Raw genomic sequence first — 20,736 nt, forward strand, 5'->3', positions numbered from 1 at the left:
AGAGTGGCAAGACGATCTATAATATTTGAAAGTGATAAAATTTTTTAATGACTCGATGGCCAGTGACAATTGGCGGTATAAATTGAGAAAATCTACTGTCTACCAACCCGCAGTTCGTCAGTCTGTAGTTTCCAGGTGTGATGATCTTCTCGGGGTTATTAACGGCGTTGGGTGAAGCGAATGCATCTCTAATCAACGGCGGATTGCGCGCACATAACCGACGCGCTGTCACGAGACATCTTCGCGGCTGGCTAGGCGCTTTAACCACTCGCAGAACAAGGTGTCTCAGCATTACGCTGATAACGATTCACTTGCGAATTGGTAAATATATACGCCCGCAATCACCCGTCGCATTGCAAATGAAATTTTATATATCATGCGTATACACGAATGACATTTCTAGCGGGACCGCCATTCACCTGAACGGCAATTGTCAAGCGAATCCTTGGTTACTGCGTTACTAGACTTTATGCGAAGGGAACGTAATTACCAGGGCCCGGATTAATGTGTAAATACATATTTTTTATTTAAATTATTTTCATTCCTTATTTGGTTTTCTAGATAAAGTAAGATGTTTGGGGGCCAGAAAATGCAGTTTCTATTTGTATGGAAATAAACAATTAAGACCTAAGCAGTTGTCTCGCGAGAATAATTCGTTATGGTGAATCTGAAGAGTTACATTTTCATGCCAAGACTCAAGAAACGCAGTCAAAATATTAGAGCTGGCTCAACAGCTAGGTAAGTATCAAAAAATTTCCCTGTGTTTCGGCTGTAACTTTTGAGCGACTGTATTTCAAATCGACATGTCATTACGGCTTATCCAAAAATTAAGTCTAGTATTTCTTGGCGATTTTTGAAGCCAAATCCCAAGGATTTATCTTTCTGTTTTCTGCGATTTTAGAGCTAAAAACTTTTAGACTAATTAAACCCCAAGAAATTCAAGAAATGCATTCATTCTAACATGTAATTTCGAAGCACAACTTCTTCAAAGTCACTAGAAAATTGGCAAATGGTGATTTTAGTATAATTTTTTCGTTACTTAACAATACTAACGTTAAGTTCCTTCAAAAGAAAGATCTTACATCTACAAGGACTTTGTAACGTGTTATCTACAACTGTCGTTATCGGCAAGTATATGACTAGTGAAGACGCTTGTTTGGACAGTCAGTAAGTCAGAATTGATTAATTACATACATCATAATTAAGGACTCTATAGATTCAAATGAATACACATTTTTAGCCATGAAAAGACTTTTTCGAGTTTTTGTTTTCTCCCCAGATTAAAGTATATCGGATATAAAGATCATACAATTATTTAACTATATTAATAATTTATTTGTAAACAATATTTTTTTACCGTCATATATCTATGAATAAAATATAATTTTAATACTTCATTTTAACATAATCTTGTAATACATAGAATTTTAATTTTTTATTTTTTTTGTTTTAATTGTGGTTTTTTTCGTATGTATGGAATTCGATGTTGGTTATGACAATGTGAGCATTAATAAATTAGTAGAAACTGAAACCCTTTTTTAATTAAGGTCAAGCTTTGTCAAAAGTGTACGGTATATGACAATGCAGCTTGTTGTTAGTGAATTATAAAATACAATATTGAATTCCGTCGATCAGTAACTGGACTGTACAGATTATTGAGATTAACTAAAATAGTAACAACGGCCAACGCTTCTAATTTAATTCAATAGGGTAGTATTGAAGTACATCATCGTCAACTATTATTTACTACGAATCCACTTCGAGAATAATTTTTCTATTCCTTTTTCGACCAAGAAATAAAACTACCATCAGGATTTATTGAATCGGAAACTATCGATAATACCACAGAGTCGGTTGTCATACGCTCAATGTTTAAAACATCATGTGACATGCCCACAATGCGATTTTAGTATGTTGACAGTATAACTGTATAAATGGAACGCATAATAAAATGCCTGGTATTTCCCGTGATCAACCGACAAGTACGTATACGTCATATTTTCACAATAAGGAATGAGTCTGCAGTTGAAATTGCTATTTGGTAATTTTTTGTATACATAGAAACAAAGAATTTTATGTACGGATAAGTTCTATACCATTGTCATTGCCTAGCAATCCATTTATCGTGCACTTTATCATAGTATGTACATTTTAGAACAGCAGCTAGAAATTATTCTATATGACTTAGTCTACTGCACGAATAAACAAGAATATAATGGTATTGATTAGATTGGAATTTTTGTATCACTCTCATACCATCGATGTATGAATATCCTCGTAAGGTTTGTGCCACTATCATTATACTCTGATACGCAATAATTTTCATAATTAAGTAGTTTAATAGTACTATATTTATATTGACACATGCATTCTGTTCATTGGTAACCTCGACGATAGAGGATGTTAAGACTGAACATTGTAATGTGTCACTTTCAGTAACGTGCACTCAGTTTTGGGGTATATTTTGTACAACTAGATACTGGAATATAATTTCAGGTAGATAGGGTGAATTACGTTTGTGCTGATCCATACGTACCGGTAGGTGGCCGGTACAATTTGGGAAGAGTTAATATCTGGAGACTATTAAATGCATATTTTCGTACACCTGTGTTCTTCCACGTATTTTCTCTGCGACATCCTTCGCTATAATGAAAATAATATTCCAATAAATTGGAAAAAAATAAGAATCACATCTTTTCATTGTGAATTTTCTTTTGCAAAGTATCATAATTGTCAATATAAAAATGTGTTTAAATTTACAGTAATATCAAAGGATTTTCATGGACAATAACACAAATCTATACAAATTTTGTAAATGATGAAAGAAAAAGCCATCAGTTTGTTACCTTCGCATACAATCCAGTGCTCTGTTAAATTCGTGCTCAGCAAGATGATATTCTGCGGCTAGTACATTGACTTGTTCAAGAGTTATTGACATACCGGTACGATCTTTGGCGCTTTTACAGCTGGTAAATCTTAACCCTCTCATACGCCGACAGATATGTGATGAGAGTTGAAGGACATCAACATTTTTATTTACCTTGGTCTGTACACATGTTTTCAAATGATTAACCATATCTGCCAATGTTTGATTTAAAGGTGAACGGGTACCGACTGAAAATGTTAAACATTGCAAGTTTTTTAACTGGTACAAGCTTACCCATAGTCTGGTGGGATCAGCAATAACAAATTAATCCCTATTTTTTTTAACTTACTTCTGCTGGAAGAAGGTTCCGTAGGCAAGTTAAGTTTTTTGAATCTTAAGTAATATTCATTTAGTCTGTCAAAGTTGTCGATATTGCTCTTCTTTTGAGGTCTTGTCGTCCCAAGGCTCTCAGCCAACGTAGCCATCTCATTTATGCCAACGTTGAAAAATACTGGCGTTACATTAAATGAAATAGTTTGTCTCAAAGATGGCACAAGCGGGAGTAGAGAATAGATAGCATCTGGTACTGGAAGCATTACTGTCAATGCTGTTCGTGAGCCAACTACCCGTGGCAATGGCAACTGAGCAGCACACATAGATTTTCCCTCTATTCTGTAGTGACAAATAAATGATGCCATGTACGTTTCAGGAATTATTCAATCTGTATTTGACGCTGCTGACCAGAATATCCGATCAGTTTTAAATATTTTATACATATACCTATCATGAACACCACATCTAGACAACGTAAAGGCGACAGTATGCAAATCTTCGACCGCAACAGTCATGTCACCCCACATATCAATTTCATCTCCATAGTAGCTGAGAAGAGCTTCAAATGATATGATTGGTCCAAGAGTTGTAAGAATCAAGAGAAACATAGGATCAGGCCGCTGGCACCATAGTTTGGCCATTAAACCGGTTACCAATGCTGTCAACTGAAAAGTGAAATGGCATTGAGCTTAATCAATAGAGTAAAACGTATATAAAATAGGATCATGTTTTCCACTTATTCATCCAAAACAGAATGCTCAAAACATGATACAGCGACAACTTTTCAATACTTCTGGTCATTTTTTTTCAGACTTTATAAAGTAATCTAGCACTAGCGAACCTCTACAGTTTACAAAAGACGTTTACCGCTTGACTGAAGCACACATCCCTCCTGTATCGAACATTACAAGCTCTTTGGGCAGCCTTAGCATCTTCCTGAACTCGAAATACCGAATGTGTAAGCCTAGCAGTCTTCAGAAGTCCATCCATGGCTTGTCGTAATTTCTTCATACTGGGCCTAAGCTCGCTGGTCCAATCAACTATTGATGCGAAGTCCAGACCCTCGGTAAACTTATTTCTTTGGCCTGAATTGCTTTTAATGACTTTTGTCATTGTGTCTACTGCTTGACAGACTTTATTAGAAGATGCATTACAATAAATATCAGTCAACCCTGACGCATTACGAGCTCAAATAACAGATATAATGAACAATTATTGTCTGTCAGTCCCATGTTACTATGTCATAAATTATCCTAAGTATCTTACCTTCTTTAGCCTTAGTAAGAGCCGGTGCCGATTTTTCCAGAGACGAATTCGTGTCTTGTTTCGACACATTGGTATTGTCTAATAGTTTGCTCGACTCATCATTTTTTGTGCCATTTTTTGGTTGAATGGTGACCACAGCAGGAGAATGACAATTATTCGGAGCATACCCTTTCAGACTTTGGGACCTGCCTAAACCATTTTTACTACGTAAACGAACAGCAGGACTACTGCATCTGCCACAGAGGAATTTAACTTTAGAAACTAAACACATGACGCTGGCTTCAATATTAAGTTGCGTAAGATCCCATGGTTCAGGCTCGTCAGTAGGCTTGTAATAATTTGCTGATGGAGAGTTGCACATTTTTTGTGTATCTAAAAAACGTTTGCTCAAATCCAAATCTCCTTTGAACCCGCCTCTGTCATCCTCTTCATTGCTATTATCAGCACTATTCCCATTTTGATTAGATTCCGCATCGTTTGATTGATCTTCAACGTCTGGAAATATTACAAAGTTCTCTGCTGATACGACCTGCCCGTTTTCATTGATTTCCTTATAAGAGGAAAGATTACTGTATTTCATTTTTGAACTTTCTTTCGTCCAAATATCCTTTACACACTCAGGTGTATCAGGTGTTACAAACTCGTCAAAATCAGGACTTTTCAGATCAAAATTAAGCTGTTGGGTAATCCGTTTGAACGGAGAAAGAGACTGGTGAGTTCTTAAATCCAGCGTCAATGTATCATCGTTATTTATGGGTTCTTGAACAGTTGCAGCAACTTTGTACTCTTCTAGAAACGTTAACGCTTCTTCAACCAATCCAGGATCCCACAAGCTAAGTAATATCCTAGTTTTTGATATCATATCTTCACAAATGGGTAACATGCCACTAGTTTGCTTCTCCTTAGCAAGTTTCATGAGAGAACGCATTGCTTCAACTACATCACGACGCAATTGTTTTATGGCTTGAATTGCATCGTGCGCCATAGTTATTTTCGATGGCCCTTGATATAACTGATTGCAGCGTGTCGGTGATTCTTTGAGATCTTGTACCAATCTACAGTTAGTTATCAGCAATTATTAAGAGCACAATGCAAACAGTGCATACTCGACAAAACAAAGTGACCATAAAAGCTGGAAACTTGAGTATCAAATAACGTTGGAGAATTTTCGGATAAGAATTCAATTTCAATTTAAAGGATTCGACTAACCCTAAGAAAACTTTTTTCATCAATTTTCTGGTTCGGCTACATTTTTCTTATCTGCCTCTTTATGACAAAAAACGATGGTTGAAGAGCAAATCAAGAAATTTTCAATTCCAGTTCAAATGGCCACACATAGTACGATTATCTTAATACTTCACCTAATAAGTCCACCATTTTTACTCTTGTGAGCATGTGCTGTAAAGGCTCCTACACTGATGAAATCATAGAAACCACATTTATTTAGTGTGTCGTTATGGACCCACATCCTTTGCAAATGAAGGTTTAAGGGAGCAAATTCTAGGGTCCTATCATTCTTTCGCGTCGACTGTTTGAAATGAATCCCTACGATGTAATCATAATTTACAGGTTTTGGTCAGTGAAGAAACTTTTATCTTTTGATTGAAGAATATCACAACGTGAATAATTAACCACATACCCTTAAAAGCGGTCAAATTTTGTTTAGCTTGCGAATAGAGATGTAAAAGATGCAGATGTCGATCGAGAAGCTCTATCTGCTTTGTGTGCCAGGGCTCGCGAAGTTCACCCATTCCTGCTACCTCTTGCAGAAGCTCTTTTTCTTCTTGTATCCAAATTTCACTAAGATGGTATTTAAATTTGTACCACTTTCAAATTGACTTGTTTAGCATACTTACAGTAGCTGCTGCGGAAATTGAAAACACAATTTACTCTCGGCCATTATCTCATGAACACATATGTCACCTCCTAGACCAGAATGGAACCTGTATAGTAACAAACATTAGTAAATTTTACATGGCTTGACGACTTCATAACTTCATATACAATGGATGCAGCAAATACTGACCTGTATGTTTGGACATGGGGATTCGCAAATAACAATTTAAGTTGACCTTGATGTGGAAGCTTCATTTTCGTTCCTAATCTTGGAGGCAAAGACTGTGACCTTCTATGAGAAAATATCTACGAATGGGAATGAAAGTTTTTAAAATGCATGAAGCGGTTTATCTTAAATATTTTCAGAGAATCAACAGAGGGAGGCCTTTGTGACTTTTAACATTGAAATTTATAATTGTCATACATGATCCAGTCAAGCCATTAATTTTGCTTAGATTACGTACTTTAAAATTAAATCTTAGACAACTTCGTATGCATTGAAATGTTTTTCCGTTACTATTTGTTGCTGAACTGGAAGTGAACCTTTTTTCAGATTCACTACGATTATCATTGATATTTCACTTAGTGCGTTTTGAAAATCACGGTTTGCATATTTCGATATTGATAATTCAGTCACAAATATCACTGTTACCTGATTATTAGCCGGTATGTTTCTACAAGGAGTACTTTCTGTGCTATTGCCTTTGTCTTCTGCCTCCAAGTTCCACACATTAATGGTTAAAAAACCTACTGTTGTGGCTTTGGCAGACTTCAATGGTATTCTTAGTCTGTCGACAGAAAAAAAAATCATGTAGAGTTGAACTAATTGAAACCTTGAGAACTGTATGAATAAATACGATATGAATAACAGAGTAGCTTTCGCTATTATTTTTGCAAAATTTATCAATATTTTTATGAATTGTTCGTAATGATCTCGTTAAGATACAAATACCTCATGTTTCCTTTGACAGTGCCAGAAAATATTAGCATTTTATTCGATATAAAAATATGCCTACATCATTTTAACGTCAAATGAGTATTCAAACTGAACAAATAAAGAATTAAAGGTAAATAATTGAGTGACTTGCCGTGGTGTATCTTGTATGGCATTGAATATAACCACTGCAGATCCTATTGGCGTAGCAGTCTGACTAACTCTCTCCCTAACGTCATATGCAGTAATCCTTACTTTCGTCTCCGAAGTTAAACCATCGCTTGTACGAAAGCTTACAGTTGTCAGAAATCCAGGATTGCTGCTCCTCTGTAAACACAGAACCGTATCCAATATAGACTAGCCATTACTGAATAATTGGGCAAAAGATGAGCAAATAATTTCTGGTGGTGAATGATACGAAGCCCATTTATAAGGAAGAAGGGTTTAATTACAATCAAGATATAAAGGGTAGAGTGTTGTTGATTCAAGTATCTCCATGTTTACCTCGACTACTTCAGTTCTGGCGTATTTAATCCATGTATTTGATCGATGAGCAAGAATATCAATTTCTAATACAGGATTTGGGGGACGGCCATGGCCATCACATAACAGATTGTCACATGCAAGTGATACTTCACAGATTGGTATTTCAGCTGGATCTGTTGTAAGTATAAATACGATTAATTATATGGCATAGACACTTACGGAAGACGCATTGAATTTATGATTTTTTAAAACTATTAACTCACCTGTGGTAATTCCCTGTTGAAGACGCATCATTTGAATGTCGGTTCCATGTTTATGACCGCTACAAGCCTCTATCCGTTGTCGTAGTGCCAGTAACTGACTACGCATGCATTCATAACTAGCCAACTGGAGTGCCTGCAGCCAGCTATCTCTGTCTTCTGAAGAATTTGCACCCAGCTGTTGGAATAAGCCACCATCGAAAACTAGACATAAACAGAGTACAAGACATGAAGAAATTTTGCTGCATCTAAAAATACTTAACAGAAGAATTATTCTTTTCATAGAAGTTTTACTAATTGTAAAAATCAGCTAGTAAAAGTATGCAAGCAAAAAAAGTATCGAGAAGGTCACTTTTTTACATGACTAAATATATCTGATATGGTTGGACTTAACATAAATGATTACTCTTTATCCGACAATGATACTCTGGAGTTGGACAAACACCACCAGCCATAACTTACCTATGCTGAATCCATAGGGAATTTGATGTGTTGGTGGATCGACACGGACATTGCATTGTTCGAGTATAATAACTCCAAGAGGCTCTGACCATTGTTCTCTTGATTTAAAATAAAACAACAAATTTCCTCGCAACCTGCACCACCGCTCTAGACTTGCTGTTGAAAAAAAGTATGAAATAGAATGAATTATTACATTAGTTATTTCTTTATTATGTTGAAAACGTTTTGCATTGTTTTTTTTCTCTGTGATAAGTACCAATACTTTGCCAATAATCATCATGTGCAGTTCAACATTCGTGTGAATCATTTTTTGTTTTGGTATCCCTTAAGAAAAATGACTACTGTACCCCGGATGTGTAATACTAAACTATTGACTTGGTAAAGAACTGGTCTGCAATAGTGTGAGTATTAGCAAGTTACAATAAAACTATGTTGGCGTTGACTCCAATATATGAAAAACTCCTTGGCACGCTGACTTGTCGACCAACAGAGTATCGAGTAAGGCGTCTTACCACCCACTAGCATATCCGCGCAGAAGGTTACTGTGTATTTCAAAGAAGCCTTACTATGAACAGTGCTTGAACTATACTGGCAAGATTACCCTTCAACAATTTAAACTATCAAGGCTCTACTGTGGTGACAAAGTATTGGAATTCACTAGTGGAGTGGTGAAGGCCATCGGAGTAGTAAGTCGCTACTGTTGATTTCAACAATATACATTATTAGAATTCATTATTACACATTCTAATAACGCAAATTCTACACATTAAAGAAATGTATAAATAGAGTAGATAAATAATCAGTAGGCTTCATTTCGTATATATTTTCCATTTTGTCAAAGTATTACTCCACTAGTGCATACTCCGATAGTGCAGCATTCCATTAATGAAGTACTCCAATAGTGGCGGAAATACTCTCAAAGTTAAATGCTGGTACCCCATTACGCCAACAGTACAGTAGTTATTTTTCATCTGGAATGTTCGTGAATTATATTTTTTTTCTCGATAGCCATAAAAACTGAAATTCCATCATTATCCAGGTTTTTCAAGATCTGGTTTCAAATACGTTAAAGAATTGAAAGCAAATCTAACAGCGTAATATAAAATTAGGACATCTTAAGCTTTTTAAAGGATTAATTATAAGTACTCCAAAGATGTCGGTCCACTGCTTCTTGCATATTGTGCCGTGCTTTCAAGATTTATGGCCACCCTATTTGGTATGTGGTATGTTACAAATAACAGTATAGCCAAATTATACAATAATGGTACCCAGAAGTCATTTTGATAAAGTTACGAAACTTGCAGTTCTTAATTCAAATTATGAAATATACATTGACTAGGGCCAAGTTTTAGATATTTTACTGTAGTTTAAGTTTTGAATTTCTCATTCTACTACGAAGAATATGGAATCGTTACTTGTATTCAGCAGTAAGAGGATTACAAATGAATAACAAGTTGCACAGTTTTCGAGTACATTGATTTTTTTCAATCTACATGCGCTACGTCGCTAATTTCAGCATGCATAATTTACAAACCAGGCAGCTCAAGTACAAAGCTCACATACATGCAGATGATAAAATATGCTAGCGCGTACAAAGATTAGCGAATTATTTGAATTGCTTTCATTATGTGATATTTAATTAATCAGTTACGGTATGATTCAAGCTCCCTTGATCAAATCAACGGAATATCCTTTCCACAATATCTTATTCTCCAATATCTGAGTATAATGCAATTAAGCATCATGAGACGAGAACTTCTGTCAACAAAAATTTCGAAATATTTTCACCTCACAAAATTATGAAGAACTAAAATTTCGTCTTATTTCATTAAAAGTATGAAAGTTGAAGTGATACAAAACGCACAATTTGTGAAAATGAAAATAAAGCTGTAATATTATTCAGTGGAATGTTATGTGCATAAGTAATAACAAAAGTTCATTTCACATTCATATATTAAAAAATGATGCCTAAAGTCCTGATGACTGAAAATAGTTGTTGAAATATCACTTCATTTAAAATTTTGCTGTATAAATCTGTTTATGAAATTTTAAATGATAATATTTTTCTACCATTAAATGCTGTAGTCAAAATTTTGATCTGCGACGAACTTGAGTTTACATGTTCTTGATATTTCTTCGATGCAGAAAAATTGAAATTATGGTTTTTATTAAATGGTTTACACGGGATAAAATTTTAAACATTTATTTTAATAATTCTGGCAACTTGATATTAAAATACTTTAGTACGGAAACAGTATTTTTTTCCAACAATATATTTAAACTTCCATTCTTCAAGTTAACGAGTTGTTATTTTCAATTTCAGGCGAATTGAAATTCAGCTTCAACTACAAAGTTTGTAATGTGAAATGAACTATCAAGGATAATGGATTATTATCGAAATATTGGAACGTGTTAAATATGAGATCAGTCGAGAGTTGTGTTAATCGCAGGAAGTTGGATTAGGAATTTGAAAGGTCTAAGTGTAAAATCCACTCGATGGTACCTTTACTCGTGCTGGCTGTTACACAACTGAGGTCTCGTAGAGTCTTATGTGTTTTTCCTTTTTGTCTTTTGCTCTCAAGTTTTTTACCTGTACCTGGAAATTGTATGGAGGTACAGGTAATGATTAACCATGCACCTCTTTTTAAAAGAAAGAATAGAGTAAACATGTCCTTGGGTAACTAGATTGAATGTTCATTAATTTTTTTTTAGAGTTAGTACAATGAGTTATATTTCAATTGATTATAAGTTGAAAGAAAAGGAAAAAATAACATGAAATATGAAACTTACAATGATATCTAGTCTATTAATTATCCTGTAATTAATTCTACGTATAATGTATTCACTTTCTGGGGTAAACTAATGCATGTCGCCTCTTACAGCAGAAGAATTTTCATAAAATATTCGATTTTTCAATGACCTGCCAGATCTAGGTCTCATACGTGCAATTTCAAACAGCGATTATTTTTCACATTGTCTCATTCGCCCGAAACATTTGGTGGTTGTTTGGTGAAATAAGTCAAAATGTGCACACGATGTCAGCGCTGTTTGGATCATCTATTCTTTTTACACCTTAGTTGCATACTCACACAAACTCAAAAATCAAATCACTTGAGATTTAGGGACCCAAGTTCCTTAGCTAAGCCACAGGCGATATCGACAAGCACATACATAAGGGATTCTACGTGGACTAAGATTAAATTTTCTTCAATTTAAAAATTGATAATAAAAGTAGACTTTTTTGCAGATACAATTTTAGGTGTGACTTATATCTTTTTAGATCACAGATATTAAAAAGAAATTTGGCTTCGGTAAGGGTGGATTGAATTTTTTTTTTTTTTTTTTTCAATTACCGAATATATTCTCAAGCAATAGTAAAATCTGGATAATTATCAGAAATGTCAACAGGTCTTGAAAAACTGTGGCTAAGCTCACGGAGAATGCACACGCGCATATTGATGATTAGCTTGTGTGAGTTATGCATTTCAATACACAAGTAGGAAATAGTGTAAATGTTCTATTTTTATTTGTTTCAAACATACTTCCAATAAATCGTTTTTATTGCACATATTTAATGAAAACGTGACGACGTTATCTATTTAAAAAATTCTCTTAGGACTTGTTTCGGAATAATCTAAAATAGGAATCAATGTGCACTTCAATAATTTCATTATGGTGAATATTTTTTCTGTAATTCTTTACAAACGTTGATGTAAAATTGCAGAGAATTTTTCGGAGTCGTAGATTACCAATAAAAAATTTTTTCGGTTCTTTCATCAAATTTTTTTAATGACGATCTTTACATTTTTGTACACCTTGATTTATTTCTAGATTTTATTTTTTCTCCAACATTTCTAACTTGCTCGATGTTTTTTTTTCTGGCTACCCTCTCATTTTTTGAGACGCGGATTTATTATGCTTTTACGAAAAAAGTTGGCAAAAATTTTCTATCATTCTTGTAACAATGTTTAAATTATTTTTTCAGAACTTGACTATTTTTTTTTTTAATACTGGGGAAAATGAATTCAAACATGAAATTATACACTAAAGTCTTGTACAGTTACAATGAAGACAGATAATAAAGTGGAAGACGCTTATATTGATCAAATACAAGTCCTTGAAAGTCATTGTGGAGTTGCAAAACAGTAATTTTTTTTATACATCATAACGTTAATATTATACTAATTTCAACCTGGTCTATCTACATAATTTGAGGGCGAAACTTCAACTGTTGGATCACTCAGCACTACGAATACAGGTTTACACTTAAAGGATTTGAAATACGTCTTCAAATTGAAACTCCAATTTGTTTAAAAACTTTTAAATAACTAGGGTAACCTTTTCTCATTATTATTGATCTATGTGCTGTTGTAACTATCAGAACTCCTAAGATTTATCTGCAGGCTTTTCTTTACAAAGTACACATTCCTTCTGAACTTTGCTTAATGTTCATGCAAGCTTCAACATAGTATTAATATATTTTTCATTCAAACTATTTTGAAGCTGTATGATAAAATTTCATTATGTAAAGTCTAATCATTCGGAAATAGCTTTTCAAACACATGTTACGGGTAGTACATAGATCTATAGCAAAAATTATTTATTTGATGCAACTACATCTTTCAATACTTGACCTTTTACTCTTGGTCCAGTTTCATAAATTTATTTAAATCAATGAATTTTCAATAGACTCCATTAAGCATAGTTCACCACCAAGAAACGTGATCAGCAGATCACGCACGTATATAATCTGAGAAAAGTTTTACAGAATAACAATTCCCTGCAATTTTTATTTAACGAATCACGATTCACAAAATGATGTCTTGCAGAGATAGGCAGAAAAATTTACAAGGAAAATTCTTGACACGGCATCTTGCAATGCTCCTTAAGAATATGATGCTCATGAACGATAGCACTCGATTGATACAATTGTTTAAAAATTGTGATTGTCACTGCATTTGTAACGATATTTATAAAGTTAACTGTAATGTACACATGAGACAGTCCAAACGATCGTGTACAAGGTTCTGTCGCAACACTCACTGAATATGTTGCCGAATTCTTGATTTGCCGAGCCATACAAAATAACCATCTGGTGAAAAAAATCAGCAACCCATACGACGAGGAGGGTCAATGCCGAACTTTGTCTATTTTCGCTTGAACTGTCCCATATGTATGTTTATAGATTGAATTACAAGTCCTTCTAGATTTGAACGAGAAACATATCATTAGTACCGAACGAAGTAACTTTTACATCAGCTTAAATTTGAAAAAATACAAAGGACACGTCTTCAGCATGCCTGCGAAATTAAATAGTTAAATGTCAATGTAAGGTAACTAAGTAATTATTTCTATCGGCATACTCATGTCCTTGAATCGAACAACAAATGAAACATTAATTATTAAATTTTATTTTCAAAATTTCAAACATTTACAGTACAGTTAGAACGTCCATGCATAAGTATCTATTAGCCTGATAAATGATGTAGAAAAAAAACAAAAAAAAAGAGAGAAAACATTAATTCGCATAGCATCTGTTTTTTAAATATATCCGATCAGCTATACAACAACTCACTCTCTGTTCTTCGAAAGAAACCTTCTTGCCGTTCCCGTATGTATAAAATTCCTTCCTTATCAAATTTTTGCGACGGCTGTGTTGCCAATGTCATCAATTCCTGTTTATTAAAACGCATGTTTCTTTGTCCTGTATTACAACATTCTCATCGATCTTCACCAGCAACGCGTGATCTCAAGTTCACTGGAATGAAAATATTTCTATAAAATAATTTGATGTGAGATAATTCGTTATTTGCAATTTGTACACTCTGTCTCAGGTACCAATATCCAACGCTCTGGCCATTCCCATGCCACCATATTCCGAAGAATCGTACACACGTCAATTGATGCGATTGACGTGATAAACATTTTCGTAATACGAATATTCGTCATCTACCATTCATCTGGCATGCGTTACTTTGAAATGTATCACTCACAGATCATAACAAACATAATCTAGACCATCCCATTTCCTATTCAGCAAAGTTCACCCCTTATTACTCACAGTATGTCTGAAAGTGGGAAAGCCTCATTTGGCTACATATTTATTATTATTAATGGTATATATTTTCATATTTCTTCCAAACTACACAGAGATACTTCAAACACCAGAGAACAGGTACAGCAAAATCTGTTTTAAAAAGTTAGATAAATGTCTCGGAACAGATTACTCGGGTGCAAAATGACATTCTTTATCGTTATACAAGCAGAAAATGACTGAGAACTGTTATCGATACCTCACCTTGATGCGTATACACAAATGTCAATCTTAAGATACAAACAATCATTAATGCATGAGAATCTCCACAGGTATTGATCCACAGGTAAAATAAGTTTTGGAAATGATCACCCAATAAGTCTGTCTTTTCAGTGCAATTAATCCCAAAATCATCATGGTGTCAACAAAACCACGATGTTTATGAAATTATATTGTGAATTATGATCATTGCGCAATGAGGTTGATAACTTGTTTTATTGAATTTTAAATAAGAGAGGATCACTGATATCAGCAGAATGAATTCGGGCAATGCAAGACACATGGAAGATCTTATCTTAAATCCGCGATAAATAAGCAATAATATAATACACGAGTCAAATACCTTTACTCATCTTATGCTTATACCTATGTAATCAGTAAGCACTGTTATTCCGTTGTACAGTTTTATCAGATTAACAAATGAAGAATATTGCATGAAAGATGCTCTAAAGTTGTAAGAAGTCATCAGAATTTCATCCTGATACGTGGAACTCCTTATTCGACTTATTTAATTGATAAAAATATTAAAATAATGTACAAAAGTGTAATCACGTACTTGGGTTCAAGTGATGTATATGAGATTCTTCGAGAGGCAGACTCTTGCAGACACTTCATTTATTTAAGCAGAAGAAGAAGAAGGATCAAAATATATACGATTCATTATTTGACAACTATGTCATAGTTTCATCACAACTTCTCGAAACGGGTAATATTTGTATGAGGAATATTGAAAAAGAATCGTAAAGTTACTTGAGCTCGCGGATTCGTGTCGAGTTTTTTTTTATTTCCTATACCTACGCAAATTCAATAACACAGCTGATTACCGGTTTATTTCATTATCCGGAGCTAAGATTTTTTTTCTTCAAACCAAGAAAATTCACTTCTGGCGACTGATCTCAGGGATCAGCGAATAAACAGTGTCAAAAGTTCTACTCGTGGTCCACTCCTAGCCGCCCTAACATTGCGGATGACGTTCGTAGACTCATAGTTCATATATACGTCCGTATGTATGTCACCACACAGCCACACATCTTTCCACTTCAACCATGAATACATACGTAGGTAGAACTCGCATTGAATCTTCCAAACAGTGAGATCTCATTCGTCAGTCGGCGACGTTGCCACATAGCAGTGTTTGTGTGAACGGGTCACGTGATTTTTTCGCTTGCGGATTGGGGTGCGTTCCGAAATTAGCCGGCACCGCTAAAAACTCCCTAGGACAGTTTGAAGAGGTAAATATGCTTTGCATTACGCGATGTTAAATATGGCACCTCGAAGAGTAGTTCCAAAATCTATATTGTATCAGAAAACGTTGCTAAATACAGAACATGAAATTTACGAGGATGGTCCCTAAAAGCATGGGCGCGATTTGCCAATTCAGACTCCACTTTTGCCAACCAACAAAAAGAATTCACCATAATTGGCCGTGTAGTAGTATATTTCTACCACGCACGCACACTATTGTATTATTTGCATTTATAGTGAGCGCTTGGCTACTCTGATCGTGAATTGGGTTATGTGTACAGCTGTTTAGTACTTTAGTGTCTTGTTGACTGTCGAGCAGACATGTAACAAGTTACGTTACGAAAATTTTTAAGTAGCCGGAACGTACGCGTGGCACTCGAATCAAGCAACAAACGTGTCAACTATGGATTTGTTGCGATTATCTCAATGTACGTTGATATTCTGTATATTAGAATATTATATCAATTTGTAATATAAATAAACGCGTTATGACTTTAACCACGTTAACCAAGTTGATAGAAACCAGCAATTAAATGGCAGGATTTGTGAGTACAATGATTTCGAACCAGCACAACACCGTATTCCTGCGGATAGGTTCAGCATTTTTCTACGGTATAGCTTCGTTAATGATAACTATAGTTAACAAGACGGTGCTAACATCCTACAGTTTTCCATCGTTCCAAGTACTGGGTATCGGACAAATGTTGACCACTATAATTGTCCTGTACATCGCAAAGAAATTGCGCTACGTTGATTTTCCCGACCTAGAAGTTTCAACGTTCAAGAAGATTTGGCCACTGCCAATAATCTTCATAGGAAATATGATATTTGGATTAGGCGGAACTAAGCAATTGAGTCTTCCTATGTTCACCGCCTTAAGACGTTTCAGTATTCTCATGACAATGATTGCTGAATATTACATACTGGGAGTAAAACCACGAGCTTCTGTCCAAATCAGTGTATATACGATGGTCCTCGGCGCAATATTGGCTGCTTCAAATGACCTTGCGTTCAATCTTGAGGGATACATCTTCATATTGCTCAATGACTTTTTTACCGCTGCAAACGGAGTTTGTATGAAAAAAAAACTTGAATCCAAAGAACTTGGAAAATATGGCCTCATGTACTACAATTCTTTGTTCATGGTTCTACCTGCATCAGCAATCGCTTCATGGTCAGGCGATATTAAGCATGTTATGGAATTCCAATATTGGACTAACACGATATTTTTGATACACTTTATGTCGTCCTGTGTGATGGGATTTATATTATCGTACAGCGTTATTTTATGCACGCTCCACAACTCCGCACTAACAACAACAATTATTGGCTGTCTTAAAAATATATCCGTCACTTATCTTGGTATGATTATTGGCGGTGACTATATATTCTCTTGGCTCAACTTTGTTGGACTAAATTTAAGTGTAGTTGGTAGTTTAATTTATACGTGGGTTACGTTCAGGAGGCAAGAACCAACGGAAGTCAAATATACTTCTTTACGAACTGTTGAAGAAGGTAAAACCCAAATTGTGTAACTATTGCCCAATGTTAGAACTAAAATGCGACGTATTCTGACCGGTAATTATACATCTGTCAAGTCATTGCCAGTGAAATTCTTATTAATTGTAATTTGTAAAATATACATATAATTGATAATCTACCAAAGGACAGTCACTGTTACCAGGACAATTTGTGCCATAGTACAGTGGCTCATAATTTAGGCCAAATTATTTTATTAGGATAATTGTAAAATTGTGCTGTATTATTATTATTATTATTATCATCATCATGGTTATGTTAATTATTTCTATTTCACATGTATAAAACTTTATTGTAAAACAATAAATTTCAATTCACCAAATTCAACACCACAAGATTATTTTCCTCGATGGGTTGCAGACAGATCAGCAGTACGAGGGCTGTCGATGAGCGGTGCCTTTGCAGAGGATTTCACGAGGAACCATGTGCAGTTATCATTTCTGCAACGCATGGTACTATCGGCAGGTGCTGCAGCCATATCTTTGGCGAACCCTTATCGTGCTGACATGATAGCTTGCCTTGGCGAGACAACAGGACAGAGTGCACTCGTTCATTGCCTACAACAGATGCAGTCTTCCACAGAAGGCAGACGCATTCTAGATCAAAGACCTCGCATAAATTCATCTACCATTGATCTTGCATTGCTCAAGCGTTTGCCTAATGGAACCCTTGGAAAGTCGTACTATAATTTTTTGGAAACTAACGTAAGAGATACTATATCAAAATACTTTGCACTGCAGGGATGGTAGCAAGTTACTTCGTCACATATCTTTTTTTTTTCTATAGTCACCCACATTGCCGTAATTTTTGAAACATAATCATCCAGGCATGTGTAAGTAAATGCTATTCGTTGTTGAAAATCAATTTTTTTTTTGCCCTGAACAGTAGATTGTAACACAAATCGTCCATTAAAACGAAGAAAGTCAAGAATAACACTTTCTGGAAAAAATGTTTTTCTGATAAAACGATTTCAATACAAATCCTATTGATAAATGCAGATATTGTTATTATTATTCTGTATTACGAGCTAACTTTCCATCACAATTTTAAATTAGAATATGCATCCGTGACATCCATAGGCATGATTGCTACCCGCCCTGCAACCTGTTACAATATCTTTGACAATTTGTGTAGAATAGTGTAGTCTTGTCTTGTATACTCGAGTACAGTCGATTCCTCCCCCTACCCTGATGTCGCCAAGTCTGAAATAAGCATGGCAGCGAAGACATTTATCACACGCCACTCTGGCTTGACACCGTTGGAAACTAAATGTACAGCTGTCCTAGGACTTTCCATATTTTCAAAGAGTTGAAATTACCTTTACACGCAATTACAGTTTTTCTCAATGACATAAATTAGCAGAGCAGCAGTGCAATTCGTACTTTATTTTACTTAGTGGAGACTTGCATTATATTGCTTAGCTAGGCCTGTATATTGGTTCCTAATTAATTCATAGACTGCTATAATGACTACATTAATTCTACACTTAAGTAATTGTTCATTACCAGCATAAATTTGAAAACTTATGATACTCTGAAACAAATGATAAATAAGAACCAAAGTGATTACAGGATTTATTCGTATAGGAAGTGACTCCAGATTCCAGGATGGCTGTAAAATTTGTTGATGATATTGAACTTGCATATGTGATGCAAAGGTATCGAGAGGTGCACGACATTTATCACACAGCATTGTCAATGCCAACTACTATGCTTGGCGAAGTTGCTGTGAAATGGGTAGAAGCTGTGCAAACACGTCTTCCGATGTGCACATCAGGAGCAATATTTGGAGCGATGCGTCTCCGTCCGAAGTAAAGAACATACTAGACCTTACGATTTCAGTTTTCCATGAATCACAATAAGCGCCATCAAGAAAATGCTACAGAATAATTCATTCTTTTGCAATCATCGATCGCCTAATTCTGAACAATTTTAGTAACAAATAATTAGTGGCTTGAAAGTAGTGGCATAAACCGTTCATGAAATTTAACAATAACCATTTGTGTGATTTTAGGTCAAGGAAAATGTACACTGACCATTATCTGCCTTGGGCGTTGAGAACAGGCTCACAATCTCAATTTCTGCTTGGTGTTTATTTTGAGGAACGTTGGGAGCAGCCTCTTACAGAGTTTTACAAGGAGATGAATATTGTTCCACTCGTCATCTGAATTCAATAAATATGAGAATTGATAACGTATGTAATGCACATCTTTTAATGTCCGAATGCGAATGCGAATTATCTCACATTATATCTTACGCGTTTTTTTACATACCATATTGTTTCATGTGCCGATCAACAGTCATTTCAGTATGTATAAGCGTTCCTTTTTTTTCAATAAAATGAAGGTAATACAGCAATCTTATGGGTGCCACCGAACAGTTATATTTTTATCTTACTTATTTTCAAATATTATCACCATATCTATTTGAAATGCCACCAGAAACAATCCAAAACACCTGTTCATGATCAATTTTAATATGTATAACGAAAATCCGTATTCACATACTCCTGACGTTCAATTCATCAATTGTATGACATCTGTGTTCACAGTTCCTCTCAAATCCCTAATCCTACCTACGCATTGAAATAGGATCAAGATCTCCAATTCGAAACTGCAACGTCCTCTGTCCCAAAATTTGAATCCTAACAATTTCTCAAACCTGACGGTCAGTTTGGAGCGAGCAACGGAACGGATCGGTCGACGACTCGAGAAATAGAGAAACCGCTGATATTTGGCCAAACTCTGCACCCTTCACATAGGTGATCAGCAGTGCAACACAATTGGAACGTTACAATTAATCACACACTGCATTCGTTCCTTAGATCAGTGTAACGTATTTTCAATGTTTACATGATTCGAAAATTGATTGAGCTCAATTAAATCACTTCGAGTTACCAATCGCAATGACTTTATTGTATCAGAGCACAACGTATCAGTCGTCGGTCCAACGATCGCAACGTTAATCGCCAATATTTGTTAATGCTATTTTACAAAAACAATCGACCGAAATACGATTATTGAAATGAAAACGCGTCGTTCAGACACGATTGTACTTTAGACGATGATCATTATTTTTTGGCCTGTTTGGATGAATTAATTTACAATAATTATTATACAGTAATCAGCAGTAAATGGTCCGATTGCACAGTATAACAGTTTTTATTGATTATAACACTGGAAATATGAAGAATATAA

At 35.1% G+C, this 20,736-nt stretch overlaps 3 protein-coding genes across 11 annotated transcripts; 2 read left to right on the plus strand and 1 right to left on the minus strand.

The window, feature by feature from the left end:
• Positions 1-1,447: 1,447 nt before the first annotated feature.
• Positions 1,448-15,810, minus strand: LOC124297034 (inositol polyphosphate-4-phosphatase type I A). Of its 9 annotated transcripts, XM_046747608.1 has the most exons (19): positions 15,581-15,809; positions 15,313-15,365; positions 14,019-14,201; positions 10,947-11,039; positions 8,444-8,599; positions 7,985-8,185; positions 7,740-7,894; positions 7,390-7,562; positions 6,954-7,089; positions 6,492-6,607; positions 6,322-6,408; positions 6,105-6,265; positions 5,827-6,010; positions 4,466-5,520; positions 4,067-4,332; positions 3,647-3,864; positions 3,216-3,538; positions 2,847-3,114; positions 1,448-2,643 (listed from the first exon to the last, which is right to left on the minus strand). In XM_046747608.1, the coding sequence occupies exons 3-19, from the start codon at positions 14,134-14,136 to the stop codon at positions 2,511-2,513; spliced, it is 3,843 nt and encodes a 1,280-aa protein (XP_046603564.1). In that variant the 5' UTR covers positions 14,137-14,201; positions 15,313-15,365; positions 15,581-15,809; the 3' UTR covers positions 1,448-2,510. The 9 variants fall into 9 exon arrangements, with proteins under 9 accessions (XP_046603564.1, XP_046603568.1, XP_046603565.1 ...); XM_046747612.1 differs by having other exon boundaries at positions 4,067-4,320; positions 15,313-15,810; XM_046747609.1 differs by lacking the exon at positions 15,313-15,365.
• A 435-nt stretch (positions 15,811-16,245) lies between these two features.
• On the plus strand, positions 16,246-19,736 carry LOC124297038 (ubiquinone biosynthesis protein COQ4 homolog, mitochondrial). Its single transcript, XM_046747621.1, has 4 exons — positions 16,246-16,429; positions 17,901-18,244; positions 19,127-19,350; positions 19,554-19,736. The coding sequence occupies exons 1-4, from the start codon at positions 16,405-16,407 to the stop codon at positions 19,705-19,707; spliced, it is 747 nt and encodes a 248-aa protein (XP_046603577.1). The 5' UTR covers positions 16,246-16,404; the 3' UTR covers positions 19,708-19,736.
• Positions 16,423-17,862, plus strand: LOC124297037 (UDP-sugar transporter UST74c-like). Its single transcript, XM_046747619.1, has one exon. It carries the CDS (start codon positions 16,535-16,537, stop codon positions 17,534-17,536), a length of 1,002 nt encoding a protein of 333 aa, XP_046603575.1. The 5' UTR covers positions 16,423-16,534; the 3' UTR covers positions 17,537-17,862.
• Positions 19,737-20,736: the final 1,000 nt, after the last annotated feature.

The sequence above is a fragment of the Neodiprion virginianus genome, chromosome 2, assembly GCF_021901495.1.
Source record: "Neodiprion virginianus isolate iyNeoVirg1 chromosome 2, iyNeoVirg1.1, whole genome shotgun sequence".
NCBI classification, from domain to species: Eukaryota; Metazoa; Arthropoda; class Insecta; order Hymenoptera; family Diprionidae; genus Neodiprion; species Neodiprion virginianus.